This window comes from Electrona antarctica, assembly GCF_951216825.1.
Source record: "Electrona antarctica genome assembly, chromosome: 6".
Classification (NCBI taxonomy): domain Eukaryota; kingdom Metazoa; phylum Chordata; class Actinopteri; order Myctophiformes; family Myctophidae; genus Electrona; species Electrona antarctica.
In genome coordinates this window covers 7,667,710-7,692,662 of record NC_136811.1, presented here as the reverse complement: position 1 = coordinate 7,692,662, position 24,953 = coordinate 7,667,710, and the positions used below count along the sequence as shown (strand labels likewise).

Below are 24,953 nucleotides of genomic sequence, written 5' to 3'. Positions count from 1 at the left end.
GCATTTTTTTGAAACTGAGCACTCCTGCGAACTTTGGAAGCTAATCTTAGCCAATCAGGATGGAGTCTGAGAAATCTGAAAGACCCGTTTCGTTGAATGGCTCTAGAGAGACTGTGTACCAATTTGCATGATGTTTGGACAAAATCTGTAGGTGTACTGTCCAAAAACTTGTTTTGCACAAAGTGGCCTCCTGGTGGCGCTATAACAGGCCGTTCTGGAAATTTTGGGGCAGAGGTTCATTGTTGGTATCCAGGGAGTGTGTGTGCAAAATTTGGCATCGACCGGGTTAACGGTGCCGGAGATTAGCTGTTCACAGACGGACGGACACACGGACGGACACACGGACGGACGGACGGACACACGGACGGACGGACGGAGTGCAAAACATACTCTCTCCCCATGCCTTCGGCCTGGTGGAGACAATAACTCATTATATTATTTACCATGATGGGCCGCAGATATTCATTCAGATCATTTTTGAATAAAATAAAATAAAAATCAGTTTCTCCTCTCCTGAGTCTTGCCATGTATCAAAAAGAGTCACAAATGTACAAGACAAAATGTTTCCTAAATAAATGTGTCTAACGAGATCTTAAATCTGTCAACAGAATCAGCATTTATTTTGTATCACCCAGGGGCGTTCCACAGTGTGGGAGCAACCACTGCAAAGGCCCGGTTCCCCTTTGGTTACGAGTTTGGTATCACCAGAAGGCCTTTGTCAGAGAGACATGTGAGATCTCACATTTGGCTTTGCCTCCAGTAAGTCCGGGGCTAGGCAGGCTAGGTGGGGCTAGGCCATGTATGATGGAAGTATAGGCTAGTGTAGCAAAGTGACGAGTAAAGTCTGTTTATTGGCGCTCCAGACAACCCTAAATGGATTAGACCTGCTGCCGTGACACTGCAGCCCTGCGTGCCAACACGGTGACATCATTTCTTCTGTCACGTTACGTACGTCTCCAATTAACAGATGCTATACTGGGAGACCCGTGGGCGTGTTATGCTTCCTGTGTTTAACCTTCAGAAGCTTTGAGCAGGTTTCTGGAGGTCCCAGTGGAAATCCCTGTTTGTTTGGCAGACAAACAACTCTTCTTTTCCAAATACATTTGCTATACTACCTCTAGTAGCGACTGTAGTGGACACTTTTTCATGATTGGCTACCTCTAAGCCAATGGGAGACGTACCCAATAAAACCCATAGTCTGAACGGCATAAAACCCATACTCTGTTGCCCTACTCGCATATTATTTGTGCCGCCGACGCGCACGCACGCACGCACGCACGCACGCACGCACGCACGCACGCTTTTATGATGAATTCCTGTTCTGTTCCTTGACTATATAGAAGTGTCTATTTGTACGTCTCTAAATGTTTTGATGAATTGAACATGGTGGACCCTCTTGTAAACAAGTGTAATGCTTAATTGGGTCGTCCACTCACAGTTAACAGTCTTTGTATTGAGTTTGTGCTTGAAATGTACTGTAATTCTGCAAACTGTTAATACATATTTCAATCGCACGCACGCACGCACGCACGCACGCACGCACGCACGCTCGCGCATGCACGCACACACACACACACACACACACACACACACACACACACACACACACACACACACACACACACACACACATTTCGATTTCTTTATTTGAATCCACAAATTACAACATTTTACAAGGAGACAAATGTAACGGGGTTGACAGTTCATGTTCACTTAAGGCACCTCCTCCTTCACACAGACAAACTGCCTATAACAGCCGAAACAGAGCAGTATTTGGCAAGTTGTTTGGCTTTACTTTTTGTCATGCCAGCTATTCTTAGGCCACTCATGGTCACTTTATGCACATGGCCCAGGCTTCCGAATATCAGTATGGCAAATCTACAGCGATACCCCAGGTTTGTTATACTTCCAAGTAGTGGTTGATACTTGGAGTGTTTATCTTGGAATGCCTGGTCCATGTACAAATCAAAGACACAGCCCACCTCCAGAATCAGGACCTCCTTGTGACTGGTGTCAACAAAGACAACATCAGGTGTATTTGGGATGTTAGCAAAGACATCGCATGCACAGCTAAACCAATCTGGTAACACTCTTGAATGTTTATACATTGCTGCACTAGATGGCACATACTTTCGAACTGCATCAGACACTAGGTCAACAATCCGGTCGTGGCGAGCAATATACACATTTTTGTATGCACTGCATCCGTTTGTTATGTGTGCGATGGATTCTAGGTGTTGTTCAGAATCATGATGGTTTATACAGAGTGGAGTGTGGGTGTCGGGATACCAGATTGACAGATTGTACTATAACAGCATTTTTGTACATCGAATGTGAAACAGAGTGATCAGCTGAATCAACACAGGCCAACTTTCCCTGCAGTCGAAGGCCACGCCTGCAGTGTTCTTTGGCTTCAGTCTGTTTCGTGCCAAGCAGAACCCTTCTTGCCGTTTCTTTCTGTAGTCTAGTGTCCGCTCCCTGGTGGTGAGGGTAGCCTTCACTACCACGCTGGAGTCTAGTGTCCGCTCCCTGGTGGGTGAGGGTAGCCTTCACTACCACGCTGCAGGGTCTGTAATTAATCCATCAGAGATGGGCACATTTTCGTTGTTTTTTGCCCATTTTAGCTGGACTCCTGTCCGATGGCAAAGGTCGTTGAGATCTGGCCAATCAGACCAGACCCCGAAGCACTTGGCTTGTGAGTCCAGTTTCCCAGAGTCTTTCCTCCTGAAGCCCAGGAACACACACACACACACACACACACACACACACACACACACACACACACACACACACACACACACACACACACACACACACACACACACACACACAATGCACATGCTTTGCTGTTTCCTTTACCCTTTTTACTTACTATGTAATACTTTTATTATTATTTATTATTTTTTGTTATCTGTGCTACAGTTAGTTGCTGCGAGAGTTAGTTAGTTAACTAACTAACTATTTGTTAACTAACTAACTATTTGTGCTACAACGTAGAGACAACAGCAACAGCACATAACCTAATCTTGTGTAGTTTGTATAAATTACAAATCTTGAACGTCTGGGTCTTCTAGAAGCTTTGCTGTACTTCCATAGCCTATACCAGTGGTTCTCAACCTTTTTCCCATTTTCTATTCAGCATTTGAGCCACGGACCACCGTGGCTCAAATGGTACCATTTGAGCCACGGACCACCGTGGCTCAAATGGTACCATTTGAGCCACGGACCACCGTGGCTCAAATGGTACCATTTGAGCCACGGACCACCGTGGCTCAAATGGTACCATTTGATGAGATTTATCCTCTCAGACCCCAAACTAAAGAATATTTTGTCCACAATTCCATGCTGTGCTGATGTTGGTACCATTAGGAGACAGACAGATAACAGACAAACAAATAACAATTATTTTACATTCTCTAATGTGTAGACTAGACTTCTTGTAAATTAAGTAATGCAGATGTATAACAATAATGTAACTGTCGAGAGCGTAAAATGAAAACAAAATGAAACCAAATGTTGTCAGGGACCCGTCAGGATCTTTAACTCTTGAGAGTGTAAAATGAAACATCTACTAATACATTAAAATTAATTTAATGTATTAGTAGATGAAACTTGGCAAGGGGGCTGATCATCACCCGTTCTTCCATAACAAACTACATACAGACAGCCGACTCACGCAAACCTTTCAAATATGCCGACTGTGCGTGAGTCAGCTATAGAATAAAGCCCATGGAAGGAGTGACCATCTGTTGTTACTTTTAATAATAATAATAATAATAATAATAATAATAATAATAATAATAATAATAATAATAATAATAATAATAATAATAATAATAATAAAATACATTATAATACTACATGTATGGGGGAACACATATAAAACTATAACAAAACCAATTTTCATGTTACAAAAAAAGGCCATAAGAATCATAAATAAAACTGAATATCTTGCAGCTACAAACCCACTATTCATCTGCAAACACACACTACAATTCGAAGATATAGTCAACCTAAACACTGCAATAGTCATGTACAAAATAAATAAATAAATACTACCATTATCCATACAGGAGCTGTTTGAAACGAGAGAATCCCAGTACAACCTCAGGGGGACATGTGTATTAAAACAAAAAGGGGCAAGGACCAACACAAAGGTGTGTGTATATATGTGTGTGTGTGTGTCAGACTGCCACAACAGCTGCGTTCGCTTCCCGCGTTCACGCGTCTTACTTGTTATTATTAAAGGGGAATTTCTCCCTAAACCTTTTTTTACAAAAGTAAGTTGATAATTATGCATATTGACCCCAAAAAAATATAAAAAAAGAAATAAAGATATAAGGGAGCTGGGGCTGGGGCTGGAGGGGTCTAACATCAGTTCACGTAGACCAGGAAGAGTGCAGTGTCAACAATGCATGGAGTGTTGCTGTCACATCATCTAGAACAGATGTGAACAAAAAACAAAAAACAACTGCGTGATTGAATAGGAGTTCTAGCGTTAGACCCCTCCAGCCCCAGCTTCATTTCCAGCTGCAGCCCCAGCTCCCCTATATCTTTTTTTTTTTTTTTTTTTACATTTTTTTTTTTCAATATGTATAATTATCAACTTACTTTTGTAAAAAAAGGTTTAGGGAGAAATTCCCCTTTAACAAACAATATAATAAGGAGCCCCAATAAAACATTTGCACAATACATGCTGTATAGTGACTACAGCATGAACCACTTTCAATCTGGCGTACGTGGCGTACGTTTTGAGAATGTCACATATCAACAATGTTCAACCATCTTGTAAATGTAAAGTAATGAAAATAGCCACAATGTAACACATTGCGAGCTTGTAGATCTGCTATTTTTTTTTAAACTATTTTAGTAACTAAAGTTTTGGGTCGCACACACCAAGACTGCATTTCAGTAATCTATTCTTTCATCTCCTTGTCCAAATTTATATGATTATATGATTTGAACGGGCAACGCACCGAACATGAAGAGTAACTAAAGTTTTCATATAAATGTAGTAAATATTTGGATCCGAGACATATAGTCAAGTAAAAGTATTGGAAATTAAAAACACTCAAGTAAAGTACCTCAATATTGTACTTAGTACAGTACTTACTGTAAGTACTTAGTTACTTTCCACCACTGCTTATAAGAGCTAGCCCACCGTGGAGGGAGGGAGCAGGCTGTGGGGAGCAGATGGCAACGGTGAGATTAGACAGATCTGACCACCGAACAGCAGGAACATGTGATTTAATCTGCAGTTTGCCCCTATTAGACGTATTCAATGGCGAGTGAATTGAAACAACCTTTCCATACAGACAGAAGATATCGTTTTACTATCATGAGTGTTGCCTAATCAAGTGGGGGGGGAGAAATAAAACAAATAGTTTGTGATATTATATCATAATACAGAATATGTATATATTTTTTTAATACTAAGCCTTTTCAGCTCAGACCCAAAATATAAACGTAGTGTCTTCCCAGGACGCAAATGTACAAAATTACATCATGAATTAACCATTAAGCCGTTAGCCGATCTACAAGCTCTGAGATTAGAGGTCGGCTATTTTCACTGCAGGGTGAGGGCCGATATCGATGGAGGCATGACCAGGTCCTCATTTGGCTGCGGTCCCCCATCTGAAAATGTTTGTGCGAGGGACCCCCAGAAGAGAAGATTTATGTTTTTAAAAAAATGATAAGATTATTAAGAAATAGCAATAGCAAACTTATGAATGGATAAAGTGGTTAAAATGATTGCGATGCTATATTAACACATTAACATAACAACAATATACTGTAGACCCCATGCACACAATGTCCTTCAGTGCTATACTCTAGTCATACAGTAGTACTGTATGACTAGAGTATATAGTAGAATGGTGAAGTGGACAGCTCTGCTGTCAGACAGGGTGTCAGACAGTGGCCTTGTGGTTAGAGTGTCTACCATGAAACTGGGTGCATGGTCGGGGGTTTGATCCCCGGCCGGGTCATACCAAATACTGTAAAAATGGGACCCAATCCATCGCTGAAGAAATCGGCATGGGGATCAAGGGCAGCCGATACACCCAAAACCACAGCTAAGGCCACTTTGTCAAGGAAGGACAAAGGCCAGGAAAGAAAACACACCAAAGAACTGCTCTGCTGGTTTGCTCTCCACGGCCTGAGACTGGGTGATGACAGTTGACCTGGAAAGGGGCGGCTGAAAATTCCACCCACACGTGACATCACCCAGTCCAGATTGAGACCTGACAGACATCATCATCTTGGGTCTCAGAGGCCACAAAACACCTCTTTTCTTGCTGGAGCTGACAGATCCCTGCAGGAGGAGATATAGCAGGGGTTCTCAACCCGTGGGTCGCGACCCCTCGGGGGGTCGCCAAATTATTTTAGGGGGTCCCCAAATTATTTTCAAAAATAAAAAGATTTTTTTTAAAATTTTATTTTCACGATTTTTCAAAAATAGCAGACCTACAAGCTAGTGGCGCGCTATGAGCTTGTAGATCTGCTATTTTTAAATAGCTAAATTATAACAATGCTTAAAACACCAAAAGGGGTTCCCGCCCAAAATGGTTTAAGGTTATTGTAGCAGTCAATTTATATTGGGGGTCGGGAGGGGGCGGGGCGGGGGTCCCGAGACGTTGCCAAAGCATTTCCGGGGGTCCCCGGCCAAAAACGTTGAGAACCCCTGAGATATAGGATGGAGGAGGCGCAAGAAAGAAAGAGGGAGAGAAGTATCACCAGGAGCATGGTGGAGTGGAGGATTGTCAGAGGAACGGGTGGAGGACCAGGTGGTGAATGGACCATAACAGATGGGTAGTCGGGGATTTGCCATGGCGGCCACTCCCTGAGCAAAGCCTATACACGTATAGTGTGTACCAAAATCTCCTGGAGGGGGCGTCAACATATGTGTCACGTGTTAGCGGCCGCCTTACTTGTTGGCTTGTCTGGTTTGTTTACATTGAGCGACTATCCAGTGTGCTTGTATACGTTCTTTTTTTAAACTGACCTCACAATGGTGCAGACTTGCTCAGTAAATAAGTGCCACAGCAGGTCACGTCGAGGGAATGAGCCAGAAAACGTAATTAGATTTTTAGCTTTCCAGCATGGAGACAGCATCAAGGAACCCAGATTGACGAGTTTACAAAAATACGTAGAATGGCTTGGATCTCGGCTGTACGGCGCACGGGCGCAGAGACATAACGTTCAACAAAGTATCTAAGCACAGCCGTTTTTGTTCACAACATTTTCCTTGTCCTTGTAATGTATTTGGGTCCGGCGTTCTTTCTATCCATCCTGGTGTTGGTTCACTATGTTGTCGCCAAGAACGAGCTCAATATTTACAAAAACATACCACCGTCACTCTATTCTGAGTGATGTGGGCTAGAATTTAATGCCCACGAGAGGGCCGTCCCTAGCTTTTCAGACGCTGCCCTCCTCTTGGTGACGTACACGTTTTCACACGCTATAAAGCGTCGCAGTCCCGCCCCCTACCATGGACCAGGAAATTAATCCCAATGCATTTTTCCCATAGACATTTCAAAAAGTATTTATTTAAAGACGGTTATGCCGCGGACAAAGCCAACTCGAGTCGTGACAACTCATGACAACACAAACAATATTTTGGACCAAACAAATAATTACAAAGAAGAAAAACAACAAAAAAAAGTTTTTTTCTTCTTTCTAATTATTTTTTCGGCCCCAAAAATTGTGTTTGTTGTCATGATTTGTCACGACTCGAGTTGGCTTTGTCCGCGGCGTAAACTTCTTTAAATAAATACTTTCTGAAATGTCTATGAGGAAAATGAACGGAGAATCATTTCCTGGTCCAGGGTAGGGGGCGGGACTGCGACGCTCTATACCGTTGCTGGGCATAACATGGTGCCGACCGAAGAAGAGCCATAGAAGAGTGAAGAAAGGCAACAACGTGGCAGTGTTGATTTGGTCGACTAAAACTAAAACGAAAAATGTTCGTCGACTACCTTTTTTCACTGAGGAAAACGAAATGGAAACTACATGAAAACTAAGCTATGATGACAAAAACTAAGACTAAGTTTATTGACAATTTCTTCTACAAATAGAAACTAGACTAAAATGTTAGGAAGGGACTAGTGGACAAGAGATCCAGTATAAGTCATTTTACACTTGGTTGCATGCTGAAAACAGCGCTGCGACGCGTTGTGAGCTTGTAGATCGGCTGTTTTCAGCAAGTGTGAAATCAGCCATTACGACGGCATTTAGGCCCACCAAAATACATTTTAGTCGACTAAATCAACTGTAGATTTAGTCGACTAAAATCTTATGATTTTTAGTTGACTAAAACTAGACTAACACTAAAACATTCCGGGTGACTAAAATGTGACTAAAACTAACTGAAAACTATTCAAGAGACTATGACTAAAATAAAAATGTGGTGCCAAAAACAACACTGCAACGTGGAGGCTGCAGAAAAAGCCTCCAGATGGCTCTGGTTGAAGAGGGGAGAGCAGTGGGCAGAGCAGTAGCATGCCACTTGGACACAGGCCGGGGCCTGATCAGCCTCGGTTGGGGTCGCCTGCAGGAGGGTGTCTGTTGCAAGACCCGAAACACCCTATAAGATTCCAGGAGTTTGTGCATCAGTAGATGTATTGTTAACACTATTTCGTCTTCTCTTTTTTTTTTTTTTTTTTTTAAGTATTTAAATTATTTCAGATTGTATTGATGTTTAGGATACACGTGACTGTTCAAAAATGTGGGCCGCAATCAACAAATGGGTCCCAAATAATGAATTGCATTTTTAATTAATTGCATTTCTATAGCGTGCTTAAAGCGCTTTGCGATGGTTCATTCATTCATACAGTTCCAACCCAGTGATTGGGAACCTCTGCTCAAGGTTCACTTCCATTCCCGTCATCTACATACCCACATTTGAGACCTGCGGATGAGATTTTTTGTCACCCGAATCCGCGTGTGCATATTTATTATCCGCCCGTTATCCGACCGCATTAATTAATGTTTACATTTTTCCAATTTATTCCAATTTTGCGAGATTTTGTGCGTTTTAAAAGCTATATAATAAGCCTATAGATACATGCCATTAATTTATTTCCCGCATTATTTCACCCGCGGAGGAAGGGAGGTCGGACGGCCAAGGGCCAAGGCTAGGTTCCCAGTTCGATCCTAACTCTGGCTCCCCCAGAGTTAGTGTCGCAAGTCTCTGGCAGCTCAGGTGCCCAGACGGTTGAGCTAACAGTCTGGACACCTGGGCTGCCCTGCAAGCCAGCCGGACGGCGTGCTGCGGGTTCAACTCCCGAGCTCGACTGCCTTTGCCGTGTGTCACTCCCCATGTCTCACCCCCTTTCCTGTCTGTATACAATAAACTTTATTGTATACAGAGTCTGTATACATACAGACAGGAAAGGGGGTTGGTGTTTTAAGCATTGTTATAATTTAGCTATTGAAAAATAGCAGATCTACAAGCTCATAGCTCATATGAGCTTGTAGGTCTGCTATTTTTGAAAAATCGTGAAAATAAAATTGTATTCTTTTTTTTTTATTTATTTTTTTTTTAAATAATTTGGGGACCCCCTAAAATAATTTGGCGACCCCCCCGAGGGGTCGCGACCCACGGGTTGAGAACCCCTGCAATAAAGGCATAAAAAGCCCCAAAACAAATCTTTAAAAAAGGAATTAAAAAAAAAAGAGACTCGAACCCGATGTGCAGGTTGGTGCCTTGCATGGTTTCCCCCGGCATCGGTGTGTGAATGTGTGAATGTAATGCACGATCTCAGTAAAGGGCCTTGGACAAAGGTCGCTATATGAATGCACCATTTACCATTTTATTTGGCCTGGGGTCTGAGGAGAGAGGCGTCCTTCTGGCAGTCCAATCCGAGACCCCCATCTGGAAACTGAAACTATAGAAACAACTGTGAGTATACAGTACATGAAATGGGAGGGAGGGAGGGGTACGACTCGAGGTACAATGCACAGGTGAAGCAGGCAGGCAGGTATATCTATATACCGTACTTCTTCCCTTATTGGAGCAGGGGCGGAGTTAACGCTTGACAGTTGCCATGGCAGCGTGGCGAGGGTGGAGCCTGCATGATCAGTTACCATGGCAGATAAATTGAGGGAGGAGTTTACTCTGTAACTATGGTCGTTACCCGAGGAAAAGACTAGGAATGGAATTAGCATGATATGAGTCTAATGTGGGGAAAAGTATAACCGACTATCTTATCTTTGAAGGTGCACGGTCTCCTCCTGAACATACAGTTGGGTGCCACCGATATTGTCCCTTATCATTTGACCCATTTAGGCCTGACCTCAAAATTTAAAAAAATCCTTCTAAATCCTCCAGTTTTCTGAAATAAATATTTTCACGATTTTTCAAAAATAGCAGACCTACAAGCTCGTAGCGCGCCACTCGGTGGCGCGCTATGAGCTTGTAGATCTGCTATTTTTCAATAGCTAAATTATAACATAATGTTTAAAACACCAAAAGGGGTTCCCGCCCAAAATGGGTTAACTGTCCTTTTGCGCAGATCACGCAAACCTCAGCAAAAAGAAAAGGACAATATCGATGGCCTCCAACTGTACATTGTACCAACTGCATTCATCCAGCATTCATCAAAACAAAGATAACATGGCAGCATGACATGAATTGTGTTGTTTTGACATATTGGTTTGTTTTCGTTTTTTTGTTGAGTACTGCAATGGAAATAAGTCGAAAGGCTTTCTTGTGTTTACATCCTCGGTGATGGCTGACTTGTATGTCGGAAAGCAGCTCTGTGCTCTTTTGTTATCAATCAATCAATCAATCAATCAATCAATCAATCAATCAATCAATCAATCAATCAATCAATGACATACTGTATAACAGCCAGCAAGGCATGACAGCAAAATTAATTTGGGGCCTAGTGTTCATCAGGCTAACAGCCCCTGGCCCTGCATGGGTAGAAGCCGCTTTTAAGACTTTCGGTTCTAGCTACTATAACTACATTCTGCCCTGATGAATTAAAAAAATCACACCCGTGTGAACTGAGTGGTGTAATATAGCCTGTCTGACGTAATGAAATCATGTCTGACGTAATGAAATCACACCCGGGTGAACAGGGTGAACATAGCAACCATGCTCATTTTTTCTGCACTAACAAAGCCAGTTGTAGGAGTGGTTTACACCACTCAAAAAAGAAAAAGAAGAAAAAAAAAAAGACCAAAAAAAAAAATGCCTATGCTAACCTGGTTAATTCACTTCATCCAGTCAGGTCTCTGGGGGGGGGGGGGGGGGGGGGGCACGGGGGTCAGATTAATTTAAAACACGTGCTGGCCTGTGGGAGCCGGCCGGGTTCAGGTCAGGGGCTTAGTCAGTGACATGGATATAAATCAGCTTAAAACGGAAACAGGCTTACACCAGACAGACAGACACCATACTCTGCTTGCTTCTCTTCACAACAGCTATACCGAACGACTGCTCTTCCGCTGGGGAGGATTATAAGACCAAGCACAAAGAAAGGCTCCGGGGCATTATTTTAAAGACACGAGTTGGAATTGAGTTTGCGAGGATACGGGAGGTGCTTTTGAGCATCCTCTAGCAGCCCTGCTTTTTCCTTTTTCTTTTATTGTGCATAGGCCTATAGGGCCTATATATCTACTGTGATCTACAATGCCTGTAGACATGGTGGTGGTGGATGACAACGACGACAACGTCTTTGACACCCAGGAGCCAACTGCGAATGTAGTGGTGGTAAGTAACTGTGTACATTTACTTAAGTACTGTAATTTTGAGGTATTTGTACTTTACTTGAGTGTTTTCAAATATTGTACTTTTACTACACTATACGTTTATGTGAAAACTTTATAGTTACTTTGTAGAGTTGTAGAGAAAAATAGCTATCATTGTGAGATTGTAGATCTGCTATTTTCAAAGATGTATAAACATTTGAAATGTTGAAATGGGACATTCTGCATAATGACTACTTAAGGGATTGTGACATTTTGTAATTTTTCTTTTGTAGGTTTTTTTTTTTAGGTTTTCTGAGCTCAATTGCACCCAAATAAACTGAACTTTTAACATTCAGTAGATTTTCTGTGGTGTGGGGTTTTCTGGCTCAAACAGGTGCTCTGAGTTTCCTGCTGTTTGTGATGTAAGAGACAGAAAACCCCATATATGTCAATGCCAGCAGATGTCACCGTTTTCACTGTTTTGCCTGTTTTCATTGCAGCTCAGAAAGGCTTCCAAACCCCAGAGAAAGCTCCAGAATGTTCAAAGTTCAGGTTTTTTAAATGTAATTGAGGTCATAAAACCCAAAAGAAAAACGAAAAATAAAAATAAATGAAAATCAACCTTTAATACTTTTGGTACTTTAAGTGCATTTTGATACCAATACTTTTGTACTTTTACTCAAGTACATTTTGAATTCCAGACTTTTACTTGTAACAGAGTAGCCTACTTCTACAATGCAGTATTGATACTGTACTTTTACTTAAGTAAAACAAGTCAGTAGGCCTACTGCTAAACATACGCAGACTCCATAACCTAATCTCTTGACCTGTAAATACTTGAACTCGGTGTGATACTTACAGATAGGCTATCATCTATACCTTTTGTCTTATTCCTTTTTAAAGAACTTACTTCATGAGGTGTCGAATGAATCATTAGTTCTGGTTCATATAGGCCTGTTTTTGTTTAGTTATTTTCTTTCATAGAAGGAGCTCTTATAGCTGGTGGCACAGCTATTTTAAATAGGCCTAGTGTTAAAATAAATATGTCATTTAGAAAAGATGGCTGAAATATGTCATTTAGATCATTATTGATCTGGCTGTTTATAGTTTCAACGTACGGATATCTACTACTGTTAGACGGATGATCGGTTTATCCTATCTGACTATTTCCATGCATTTGGGGCTATATCTTTATCTTCCCTAAACTTATCATTATATTCCCTAAACTTATATGCCATTTTTTACTATTTTAAAAAACATTTTAAAATAGTTCAAATTGCCTTTCTACAAGCTCACAACAAGGTGTCGATGTAGATCGGCTAGTTGAACTATTTTAAAATGATTTTCAAAGTAGTAAACAATGGCAAATAAGTTTAGGCATATTAAAGGGATAAGGGTGGTGCAAGATAGGGCCCTATACTGTATTTCCTTGTGTGGCACAATCGTGTTTTACTCTGCTGGAAATACCTCGACGCAAGAGGTCAAGAGTACAGAACCTACTGACCTAGTTTCCAATCACCACACCAGCTGCTTCTCTCACTAATGGCTTCCTCCACTCTGGTGAAGGTTGTACTAATTAAGGGTGATTAAGAGGTGTACACAGTTTGGTTGCCATGGTACCTGATTGAACACTCTTTCCACTCTCCTGTGGCTACTACTACTAATAATAATAAAGAGACGACAATCCTTAAATATTTGTAATCACCACTAGATTTGCGCATCACTCCAAGATGGCGGCAGCACTTTCTATGTAACACATCAAACGTGCACGGTCGTGCGTGCACGTGCACACATGGACATTCTGAATGAATATGTTACTAATTTCTGCTTTGATCCATTCATAAATATGATAAATAAATTAGTAAATCAATATATGAGAGTAGAATATAGGATAAAAACAAGTTCTTGTGTTGTACAGCGTGACTTTTTAATGTATTTTAAAGCAACCGGGAGTTACGTCATCACTCCATTATGGCGTACGGGGCACTGGGCGCTGGTTGTTACTATACAGGACTTAATGGGAGTGTTGCCTCTTTATATAGAATCTCTTTGGCTAAGCTGAGAGCCATCTTGTTTTTGATTGCTTACTGTGATTGCAAAGAACCGTGAACCAATAGGAACCACCGGCTCTTTTTTCGCAGGCAAATTTGAATCCGCCCCTCTAGACCTGCAGAAATCACACTGGCTGGGGCCACGCTGGGAAAGGCCTACGCTGTAGACTCCTAGCGGAAGTTGCAGGATTTTGGCGGAAGTATACCGCTCAAGGAAATGACGCGGAGGCTTTACAAATCAGTTTACATTCTCTGTGAATGAAACAAGTGTTGTGATTGGTCGGAAAAATATAGATAGTGATAGTGTCTCTGCCTTAGGTTGTGACCAGGCTTTGCTCTTCGCAGATGAGTAGGCCTAAGGCTGCAGGGACCGAGGCTAGGCTGGGGCAGGCTATACCTGGTTACTATTCTGATGTTTTTACTTTACTTACTTACCGTACTTACTTACTTATGTTCGAGTTTAATTGTAAATCACAGAGTGAATTATACATGCAATGGTAGAAGCAAACTTAAAGACACAGAGAGAAGAACACAGCAAACGACATTAAGAACAGCTCTGATCCCAAGCTACCAGCAGAAGGGGTGAAATATCAGCCCTCAACCTTCTGCCAGAATATGGGGAGGGAAGCCAAATACCAGTGTGAAACACCGCCCTCTGGTGTTCAGCCTGCATAATGCTGAAAGTGTGTTTATGATCTCTCTCTCTCTCTCTCTCTCTCTCTCTCTCTCCTCCCTCTCTCTCTCTCTCTCTCTCTCTCTCTCTCTCTCTCTCCCTCTCTCTCTCTCTCTCTCTCTCTCTCTCTCTCTCTCTCTCTCTCTCTCTCTCTCTCTCTCTCTCTCTCTCTCTCTCTGGGTGTCTCTCTCTCAGGAGGAGGTGGTGGAGAGCCAGTATGGGACATTCCACTGCATCATGACTGGCCCTGTGAAGGCCAACCGTCCGGTCATCCTGACCTTACACGATGTGGGAATCAACCGTAAGTTGAATTGAAGCTTGTCAAATTTAAATTAAATTTGGAAATCAAAACTTCTCTCTAAATGTCCCCTCGATTGGAGGCATGTTTTTCAAACCGTAAATTAATTTGCTCATTTTTATTTAACCCATTTTGGGGCGGGAACCCCTTTTGGTGTTTCAAGCATTCTGTTACACTTTAGCTATTGAAAAATAGCAGATCTACAAGCTCAGAACTGAAATAGGTCTGCTATTTTTGAAAAATCGTGAAAATGTGGCGCAAATCTTTGAATATATATTCTGTCAGAGCAAAAGTTTTTAACTCAAATATTTGCTTCTGGGGGGGTCCCTGGAACAACAGATGGGGGTCGGCAGCCAATTTCATAACATTTCTGAGGTCCTTGACATTAAATAGTTTGAGAACCACTAGGTTTTATACAGGGTTTTCAGAAATCTATATAAGTATGTTCCCCATCCACCTATATATATCTGCAGACAAGATGTGCTTCGAGGCTCTGTTCAACCATGAGGACATGTGTGAGATCACCAGACACTTCGCAGTGTGCCACGTCGACGCCCCGGGACAACACGAGGGAGCTAGCACCCTGTCCGCCGGGTCAGCAGCCTGTCTGTCTGTCTGTCTGTCTGTCTGTCTGTCTGTCTGTCTGTCTGTCTGTCTGTCTGTCTGTCTGTCTGTCTGTCTGTCTGTCTGTCTGTCTGTCTGTCTGTCCGTCTGTCTGTCTGTCTGTCTGTCTGTCTGTCTGTCCGTCCGTCCATCCGTCCACGAGTGTCAACATGACAACAGATGTTCATTCGTAAAACAGAGTTTACAAACACACGGATATACAGTTGTTTACATTTTTGCGTGGAGGTGTGAGGCAACTTTATTCTTAAGTGGTCTTATAGCTATACGTACGACCTTCTGTAGGGTGAAATGCCATTAAATGGGGGCCCGTAGACTAATGCAGGTCAAACTGGGGGGGTACTTGAAATTAAAATGGTTGAGAATCACTGCTAGAGTCATACAATTCGTCTCTAATGAGCGGTCCCAGCTGACATATTTTTCAAATGGGGGTCCACGGGCTAATACATGTCACTTTGGGGGTCCCCATCCGTCCACGAGTGTCAACATGACAACAGATGTTCATTCGTAAAACAGAGTTTACAAACACACGGATATACAGTTGTTTACATTTTTGCGAGGAGGTGTGAGGCAACTTTATTCTTAAGTGATCTTATAGCTATACGTACGACCTTCTGTAGGGTGAAATGCCATTAAATGGGGGCCCGTAGACTAATGCCGGTCAAACTGGGGGGTACTTGAAATTAAAATGGTTGAGAATCACTGCTAGAGTCATACAATTCGTCTCTAACATCCAACGTCCCAGCTGGCATATATTTTTCAAATGGGGGTCCACGGGCTAATACATGTCACTTTGGGGGTCCACGGGCTAATACATGTCACTTTGGGGGTCCACGGGCTAATACATGTCACTTTGGGGGTCCACGGGCTAATACATGTCACTTTGGGGGTCCACGGGCTAATACATGTCACTTTGGGGGTCCTTGGCATGAAAAGGTTTGGGAACCACTGTCCTAAAGCAGGGGTTCTCAACCCGTGGGTCGCGACCCCTCGGGGGGTCGCCAAATTATTTTAGGGGGTCCCCAAATTATTAAAAATAAATAAAAAAATAGCAGACCTACAAGCTCGTAGCGCGCCACTCGGTGGCGCGCTATGAGCTTGTAGATCTGCTATTTTTCAATAGCTAAATTATAACAATGCTTAAAACATCAAAAGGGGTTCCCGCCCAAAATGGTTTAAGGTTATTGTAGCAGTCAATTTATATTGGGGGTCGGGAGGGGGCGGGGCGGGGGTCCCGAGACATTGCCAAAGCATTTCCGGGGGTCGCCGGCCAAAAAGGTTGAGAACCCCTGTCCTAAAGTATTACTGAGTTGTGACATTATGACCTTTGACCCCTCAGGTATGTGTACCCCACCATGGACCAGCTGTCAGAAGGCCTGATCACGGTGCTCAAACACTATGGGTAAGGCTCACTGCACTGCACTGTTTTTGGCAGAAAATCTTGATTTTAGTTTTAGTCTCTTGAATAGTTTTCAGTTAGTTTTACTTTTAGTCACATTTTAGTCACCTGGAATGTTTTAGTGTTAGTCTAGTTTTAGTCGACTAAATGTCATATGATTTTAGTCAACTAAATGTACAATTGATTTAGTCGACTAAAATGTATTTAGGCGGGCCTTGATGCCGTCGTAATGACGCGACGCGTTGTGTGCTTGTAGATCGGCTATTTTCAGCAACAAAGTGTAAAATGACTTGTACTGTATCTCTCGTCCACTAGTCCCTTCCTAAAATTTTAGTCTAGTTTTTATTTGTTGACGAAATTGTCACTATATTTAGTCTTAGTTTTAACCATCGTAGCTTAGTTTTCATTTAGTTTCCATGTAGTTTTCATCATAGTTTTAGTCGACGAAAACAACACTGGTCCTGTCCAGTAGGACTACAGGCATCTTTACTTTGTAAATATGAAATGCTAACTTCCTGACTGATGTGTGTTGCCTTTCCAGGCTTCGCAGTGTGATCGGGTTGGGAGTCGGAGCAGGGGCAAACGTCCTGGCCAAATTCGCTGTAAGCTCCTGTTTCGTCTCTGAAATCTAGATAGAAATTGAATTATATTATTGAATGAATAACACGTGATTGAAATGAAAACAGAATGCACCCACCCTGACCTCTCTCTGTGTGTGTGTGTGTGTGTGTGTGTGTGTGTGTGTGTGTGTGTGTGTGTGTGTGTGTGTGTGTGTGTGTGTGTGTGTGTGTGCGTGCGTGCGTGCGTGCGTGCGTGCGTGCGTGCGTGCGTGCGTGCGTGCGTGCGTGCGTGCGTGCGTGCGTGCGTGTGCAGCTGAACCATCCTGACCTGGTGGAGGGTTTGGTTTTGATCAACATCAACGCTAACGCAGAAACACTGATAGACTCCATGGCACACAAGGTCAGTGCTCACGTGTGCTCGTGTGTGTGTGTGTGTGTGTGTGTGTGTGTGTGTGTGTGTGTGTTCAACATCCAGAACTGAATTCATGCACAAGCTACACAGCACGTCAGATTACACTACACAGAATGTTTTATAACATGACCCACCCACCTCAGACATCAGCAACGTTATAAAAAAAATCACATAAACATAATTGTTAGTGTTCTATAGGGTTTTAAGCAAGAATACACAAGAGCCCAGGTGGTGATTATAAGAGTGCAGTTTGGCACAAGGTTACGATTGAATACTCAACTCTTTGCATCATGCCAAGACCTGCCAGCCATTGATCAATCCCCAACATCTTGTTGAACTGCAGTTGTAACGTTAAGGGAACCCCCTTTTGGTGTTTTAAAGCATTATGTTATACTTTAGCTATTGAAAAATAGCAGATCTACAAGCTCATAGCGTGGCACTGAGTGCCGCGCTACGAGCTTGTAGATCAGCTATTTTTGAAAAATCATGAAAATGTGACGCAAATCTTTGAATATATATTCTTTCATAGCGAACGTTTTTAACTCAAATCTTTGCTTCTGGGGGGGGGGGGGGGGGGGTCCCTGGAACTACATATTTTCAGATGGGGGTCGGCGGTCCAATTACATATCATTTTGGGGGTCCTTGACATGAAAAAGGTTGAGCACCACTGGCATAGAAACATGGGGTTTTTCAGAAAACTGTCAGGTTTTAGAAGACATTTGTAGAATCGTCCGCATGGTCTAAACTAAATGGTTTAATGTACTCGTTCCAGATCACCGACTGGACGCACACTCTCACCGACTCCATCATCTCACACCTCTTTGGAAAGGTAAGCTTGTCACCTGCACGGCGTGCTTTGCGTACCATAGCGTCCGACGGTCGTACGGTAGAGAGTATATGCACATGCATGATTTTCCCATCAGGACACGCCCCCCTCATCTAGACTGAGTGGCAAAACATTGAGCAGCATGGCGTGTTGGCAGGCCCGGTTGGGGCCTAGGTGGCGCTATAAGCGAGATCTAGGCCTAGGTGGCGCGTGCGATTTTTTTTCCGGGTATATGCGGTTATAAGTCTGGCGCGGTTTTGGTACGGTTCTACACCCATCTATCCTCGTGGAGGATTTAATACATTTTATTAACTTACCATTTTTTGTTGAGTGATGCTTGGAGTTGGAGTCATGTCTGGTAAATATATATATGCACTGTCTGCAGAGTCTTACGTTTACTTGGGAAATCCAATCAATTTATTTTGTTGTTTATCTTTTCTTTTTCTTTCCGGTTGAACCCGGGCCGGAAGGGTCGGCTGTTAAGCCTGTCTCCTGGGCAACGCGCAGCACGTAGAGGATTCATTTTTAGACGGTGGCGACTACCGCCCCTAGCGTCTAACATTTGTCACCTCACCCAATGTGAATGTGTGGGTTGCCAGTTGCCCGACCGATATCCCCCCACTTAAAGCAGAAACCAGTGCAGAACAAATATATTTTTGGAGGGCTTAAGTGGCGCCCCTAAGAGGTGGCGCTCAAAGCGGCCGCTTCGTCGGCCTGTACTAAGGGCCGGGCCTGAGTGTTGGAGTTTGGAAGCGCTTGTTGGAAATCACCCAACCGTCCCACGTACCACCCGTTTCTAAATGTCACATAATGCAGGAGGCAGCAAAATGTTGTGTTATTGAAAACAAGCACTTCCAAACTCTGACACTTAGAAAACTAATCAAATGCAGGGCATTTCTTGACAGAAAGTAGCTCATAACGTTTCTATGGTGGATTTTTATGAAACAAAAACATTGCAGATAGAAAGAGGATAATTCAAGCTTTTCGTACAGCTGCAATGTTGGTGAGTTTAACATTGTTTAATGCAATCAGACAGGACTTTTCTGTTTGGATGAATGGGCTGTCAAGGCCAGAAAGTAGTTTTTTGCCACTCAGTGGGCGTTCTCGCATAACTTCCAGGTACGATGATGTCACGCGCATACCCTCTATTGTCTTCAGAGGAGTTTCTTTCTTTTCTTCAGTTCTCTCTCTCTCCTTCGTTCTTGATTGTTCAGGATGAGATCCAGACCAACCTGGACCTGATAGCCACGTACCGTCACTACATCAACACGGCCATGAACCAGACCAACCTGGGACACTTCTGGCGCTCCTACAACAGCAGGCGAGCCCTGGACGTGGAGAGGCCCGTCCTCGAGGGGAACATCAGCGCCAGGACGCTCAAGTCAGTGACGGTTTCAAACACAATGTTAAACCCTAACCCAAACCTTATGGGGCGGCTGTGGCTCAGGAGGTAGAGCGGGTCGTCCAATGATCCCTGGGTCGGCTGTTCGAATCCCGGCTCCTCCTCCTGTCCACGTGTCGAAGTGTCCTTGGGCAAGACACCGAACCCTACATTGCCTCCAATGAGTTGGTAGGTGTGAGCTTGCCACCATTGGTGTGTGAATGTGGGAAGTGAGGACGCTGGCGTCGACTGTTTGCCGCTTCACCTCCCAATGTATGAATGAATGAATCATTATAAAGCACTTGGAAAAGCGCTATAAAAATGCAATTCATTAACCCCTAACCCTGGAGTCAGTGAAGGTTTCAATTCAAACAAATGTCTAGAAATGATGTGTCATATGTCATGAAAATGCTCTTTCAGTCATTTTCTTTGACTTCTTCTTACCCACTTATATAATTTATACTATATATTTATAACTTATACTTCTTCTTACCCGCTATATAATCTCCCCCCCCCCAAAAAAAGGAGATTGAAATCTGCACTCATTGAAGGTCTATAGGAGTCTTGTTTAATGAGGAGGAGGAGTCTTGTTTAATAACGATGTAGCATCCGCAGCAGCAGTCAAACCAAACAGACGCGTTTCTGTGTGCAAGCCTTCGTCAGTGTAGGAATTACAAATCTTAACTTTAATTAAAATCACATCTAACATGCAGTCGACAGGTTAGAGAACGACTGTACTATAAACTGCAATAGTTCCTTCTGTCTCTGTACCTGCCTGACATGTCTGTCTGTCTGTCTCTCACTCATCAGTACCTCTTCATCTATCTAGACTCAGGAACCTGTCCGTCACACTCTCTTTGAAGCACCCCCGAGTCTATGCCTGTCCTATGAAATTAGATGTAATTAAAATGAACTTGACTTGACTGTTCGGACTTGTCTGTTTGTCTGTCCAGCCTACATATGCAGTCCCTAGCTGACCTCTCTGTCTGTCTATTTTTCTGTTTAGGTGCTCCACTCTTCTCGTAGTTGGCGATAGCTCCCCAGCTGTGGAGGAAGTTGTCGACTGTAACTCAAAACTCAACCCCACCAAGTCCACACTGCTGAAGGTAACCTAACAACCCACTGAAACGGAATCTGACTGAAACTCATTCATGGGCTGACTCTCTGGCAGCAGCTGTATGCGCGTTTACACTTTAAATACATACATAAATAAACCCTGTTGCACTAGACATATTGATTATGACTGATTGATTGAATACTTCATTAACAGTTTGCAGAAAAAATGCACAGGAAAGTACAGTTTAATATAAGGTTTGCTAAGAGGATTTAAAACCCAAGAAAGCTCATGGCTTGTTGTTGACATCAGACCAAACTTACATTAACCCTGCTCTGTCTGTCCCTCCAGATGTCCGACTGCGGTGGACAACCTCAAGTGGTTCAGGTAGGCTAACCAAATATATGTCAAGATTGTTTGGATGTTTTGAGGTTTCCCTCGACTGCAATATTCGCAAATATAATATAGTGACAGTCATTGTGCAATTTGAATATCATCAGTTTCATAAAAATAACATAAGCCTCATTAGATAGCTGGATCTCCTATTTCCCAAAGGGCACGTAACACAAATGACATAAATGTAAGGCAATGTTTCTCTCTCTGTCCACAGCCAGCCAAACTGACTGAAGCCTTGAAATACTTCATCCAGGGCTTGGGATACAGTACGTATACTATTCCAAATGGTTCATTTGAATCAACCTGTATGGTGAACTAATGACTATGTTAATAAACACAACTAGTAGCCTACGTACATCTGCAGTGGTTGGAGAGGTCCTTACTTCTCCATTTTGATATTTATAATTTATAATTATTAACCAATTATACATACCAATCTGGTACTAGTAACTACGCATGACTAGCGGTTTTGAGTTAAAATCAACCGATAATCACCAGTAGGTTACTTATCAAGACAATCTTATCGACCTACTGCACATGCTGGGAGCCTACTGAGAACGACAACCCTCCTCATACCCTGACCTAAACATATCCCCAAGCACGGAGCAGCATGGTCACTTCCGTGTTTCCTAATCGCAGCCATGTAGGCTCCCAGACTGCATGCAGTATAGGTCGATAAGATCGTCTTAAGCCATTCTGAACGGGAACCCATTTTGGTGTTTTATTATGTATTATGTTATGCTTTAGCTATTTTGGAAAAATCATGAAAACGTGGCGTAAATCATATTCTTTCAGAGCGAACGTTTTTTAACTCAAATCTTTGCTTCTGGGGAGGTCCCTGGAACAACATATTTTCGGATGGGGGTCGGCGACCAAATACATATCATTTTTGGGGTGGAATGACTAACCTCTCCTTTCTTCCATCCCCCCCCCCACACACACACCACCCCCACACACACACGCAGTGTCCAGCACCGGCATGACCAGGTTGTCTCGCTCGAGGACCGCGTCCGGTTCCAGCGTGGCCTCCTACGACAGCGGCAGGATCCGGCTGAACTCGGACGTCACCAGGACCCTGCACGACAGCACGAGGGCCCGGCTGCACTCGGACGGCAGGAGACAGAGGCTGCAGTCTGAGGAGCTGCAGCAGCGAGGACGCTCGAACACCAACGTGTCCATGGACACCGGACAGTCTTAGCGTCGTCATCATGATCAGCCATGCGTGGCGTCACTGGCGTGGGTCCCACAAAGACCACTGCATGGGGCTGGCTTAATTGCTTGAAGCAGTGTAACATCCTATGGGTTGATTTTTATATAAGTGTAAAAGCCGATTTTCTTTTTTTTCCTTTTTTTTTTTACAGTGTATCTTTAGTTGTGTTCCCGCCTTGTCTCACCTTGTCCTCTCTGACCTTCCCTCGCGTCCTAGTATCTCCTCTTACCCTCTCCCGTTCTCTCCTCTCCCCTCCTCTCCTTTCCTCGTATCCTCTCCTCTTATCTTCTCCTCTCCCCTCCTCTCCTTTCCTCGTATCCTCTCCTCTCCCCTCCTCGTATCCTCTCCCGTCTCCTCTTACCCTCTCCTCTCCTCTCCTCTCCCCTTACCCTCTCCCCTCCCCTCCCCTCCCCTCCCCTCCCCTCCTCTCCAGAGGAGAGGCTGATGTAACACTAATGAGTTTATAAAACAATGAAGCGGGATTCATTCCAAATCTGTTCATGTAAGACGAGATGCAACCAAGATAATGTATGGTGAGATATATAATGTATTAACTATATAATAATAATGGTGACATATTATTCACAACTGCAGGAAGGTTTAATGTTAATACAATATATAATGATCCTGTTTTTAAATGAATGTATTTTCAGGAAGAGGCTTATACATGAAGCTCATTAAAATGTTTGTAACCTTATAGGAATGTGTGTGTTTATATACATTCTGTTATATTAAAAAAAAACATTTGTTTTAAAATAGAGCTGTTTTCCCAGAGCCAACGTGTGCTCATTTACTCTAAATGTATTTATTTTAAACTTGGTTATCAGAATTCATATCTGACGTGACGATGTATTATGTGAATAAACTTTATATCAATGAACAGCAAGCGGTTTATTGTGCATCCTACGATGTTAATAATACTATGTCAATGCTTAATCCATTCAGGACGTTCGGGAGCCCCCTTTGGTGTTTTAAAGCAATATGTTATACTTTAGCTGTTGATCTACAAGCTCATAGTGCCGCGCTACAAGCTTGTAGATCTGCTATTTTTTGAAGAATCACGAAAATGTGGCGCAAATGGCAAAATCTTTGAATATATATTTTTTCATAGCGAACTCAAATCTTTGCTTCTGGGGGAACATATTTTCAGATGGGGGTCGGCGGCCTATTACATATAATTTGTGGGGGTCCTTGACATGGAAATGTTTGAGAACCCACGGACACAGAAACATGAGGTTTTTCAGAAAACTGTCAGGATTTAGAAGACATTTGTAGAATCAGTTCTCAGGTCTAAATGGGTTGGGGACAACTCCAGAGTAAATAACATTTACTGTAGGCTCATTTTCCTACTTGATCCCTTAAGTGACTTGCCAAGTTGCCAAGGGATCATAATTGGGAACAATATGAGCCTATGTTATGTAGTCTGCAGGATTGTCCTTTAATGGTACAGCTATAGTGTTGACTTGACTATGCTATTTATGTTTTCTACACTGTAAATAATAAGGAGAAATAGTTAAAGAATTGTCAAAGAATAAACACTGATAGTTATATAACCAATGCCTACATATTAAGACAAACACATTAAAAATATTAGGACAAAAATACAAATTAACTTCTTTGTTGAGTTTTTTTTTAATAAATCAAAATGCAAAGGACATGACATTAATTGCTTTTACAGATTTCTTCTCTTCAATGCACAATATTCCCATTTACAGATATTCTGTTCAAATGACAAATGCATACATGACCATATATTTGCACAGCTATGGTGACAGATACGATACTCTCATGGCCAGCCCACCTTTAACGAGACTGCTCTGAAATCTGGTTGATAGTTAGTGATTGCCAGTCTGAGTCATTAAGGTGTGAGTCAGTCATACCGGTTCTAAACTTCGATTTTATTATTTTCATTTGCCATTTCACATAAGTAAATGGAGCCAAAGTAGGCATGCAGCTTAAGTGCACAAGACACAATCAGGGGATACTTCTCTCTGCTCACAAGTAACCAAAAGTCTTGGTCTCTAGCTCTGCCCTCCAGTTGATAGTCGGTTACTAGTTCAAAAATCTCCATTTCAACACCTGTAGTTAAAGGACCACTTCACCACTTTTCAACATCTCTTCATATAATTGGTCTTCACTAATGTTCATGATAAAACACCACCATTTTTTCCTACTCAGTCTGTGTCTCATAGGAGGGCTTTGGGCAGTTCGGACACCCGTCCACTAGTGACATCATCATTAGGCAGATTTTTTTTAAACAAGATTTGTTTTAAAATATATTTAGATTTGTATTATCGTGAGAACGATGGCTTCAACTTTTGCATTGCAACTTTTCAGGAAAAGAAAGCCTGCCGTTTCTATTAGCTTGGATTCACCAT

The 24,953-nt window shown here is 42.7% G+C and overlaps 1 protein-coding gene and 1 long non-coding RNA gene across 2 annotated transcripts in view; one reads left to right on the top strand and one right to left on the bottom strand.

Annotated features, from left to right (window-relative positions):
* LOC306924205 overlaps positions 1-10,274 on the bottom strand; it is a 52,963-nt gene extending 42,689 nt beyond the window's left edge. Inside the window, exon 1 of the long non-coding RNA XR_013790141.1 lies at positions 10,240-10,274. This is a non-coding gene — a long non-coding RNA (uncharacterized lncRNA). The remainder of the gene's footprint in view (positions 1-10,239) is intronic.
* Positions 10,275-11,525: 1,251 nt separating this feature from the next.
* LOC306924908 (protein NDRG1-like) lies at positions 11,526-22,563 on the top strand (the record flags this gene model as incomplete). The annotated part of the gene is made up of 12 exons (XM_079503591.1): positions 11,526-11,716; positions 14,614-14,719; positions 15,190-15,310; positions 16,677-16,739; positions 17,278-17,338; positions 17,610-17,696; positions 18,481-18,537; positions 19,749-19,915; positions 20,922-21,021; positions 21,321-21,356; positions 21,580-21,635; positions 22,386-22,563. The coding sequence occupies exons 1-12, from the start codon at positions 11,636-11,638 to the stop codon at positions 22,561-22,563; spliced, it is 1,113 nt and encodes a 370-aa protein (XP_079359717.1). The 5' UTR covers positions 11,526-11,635.
* Between the last annotated feature and the right edge of the window lie 2,390 nt (positions 22,564-24,953).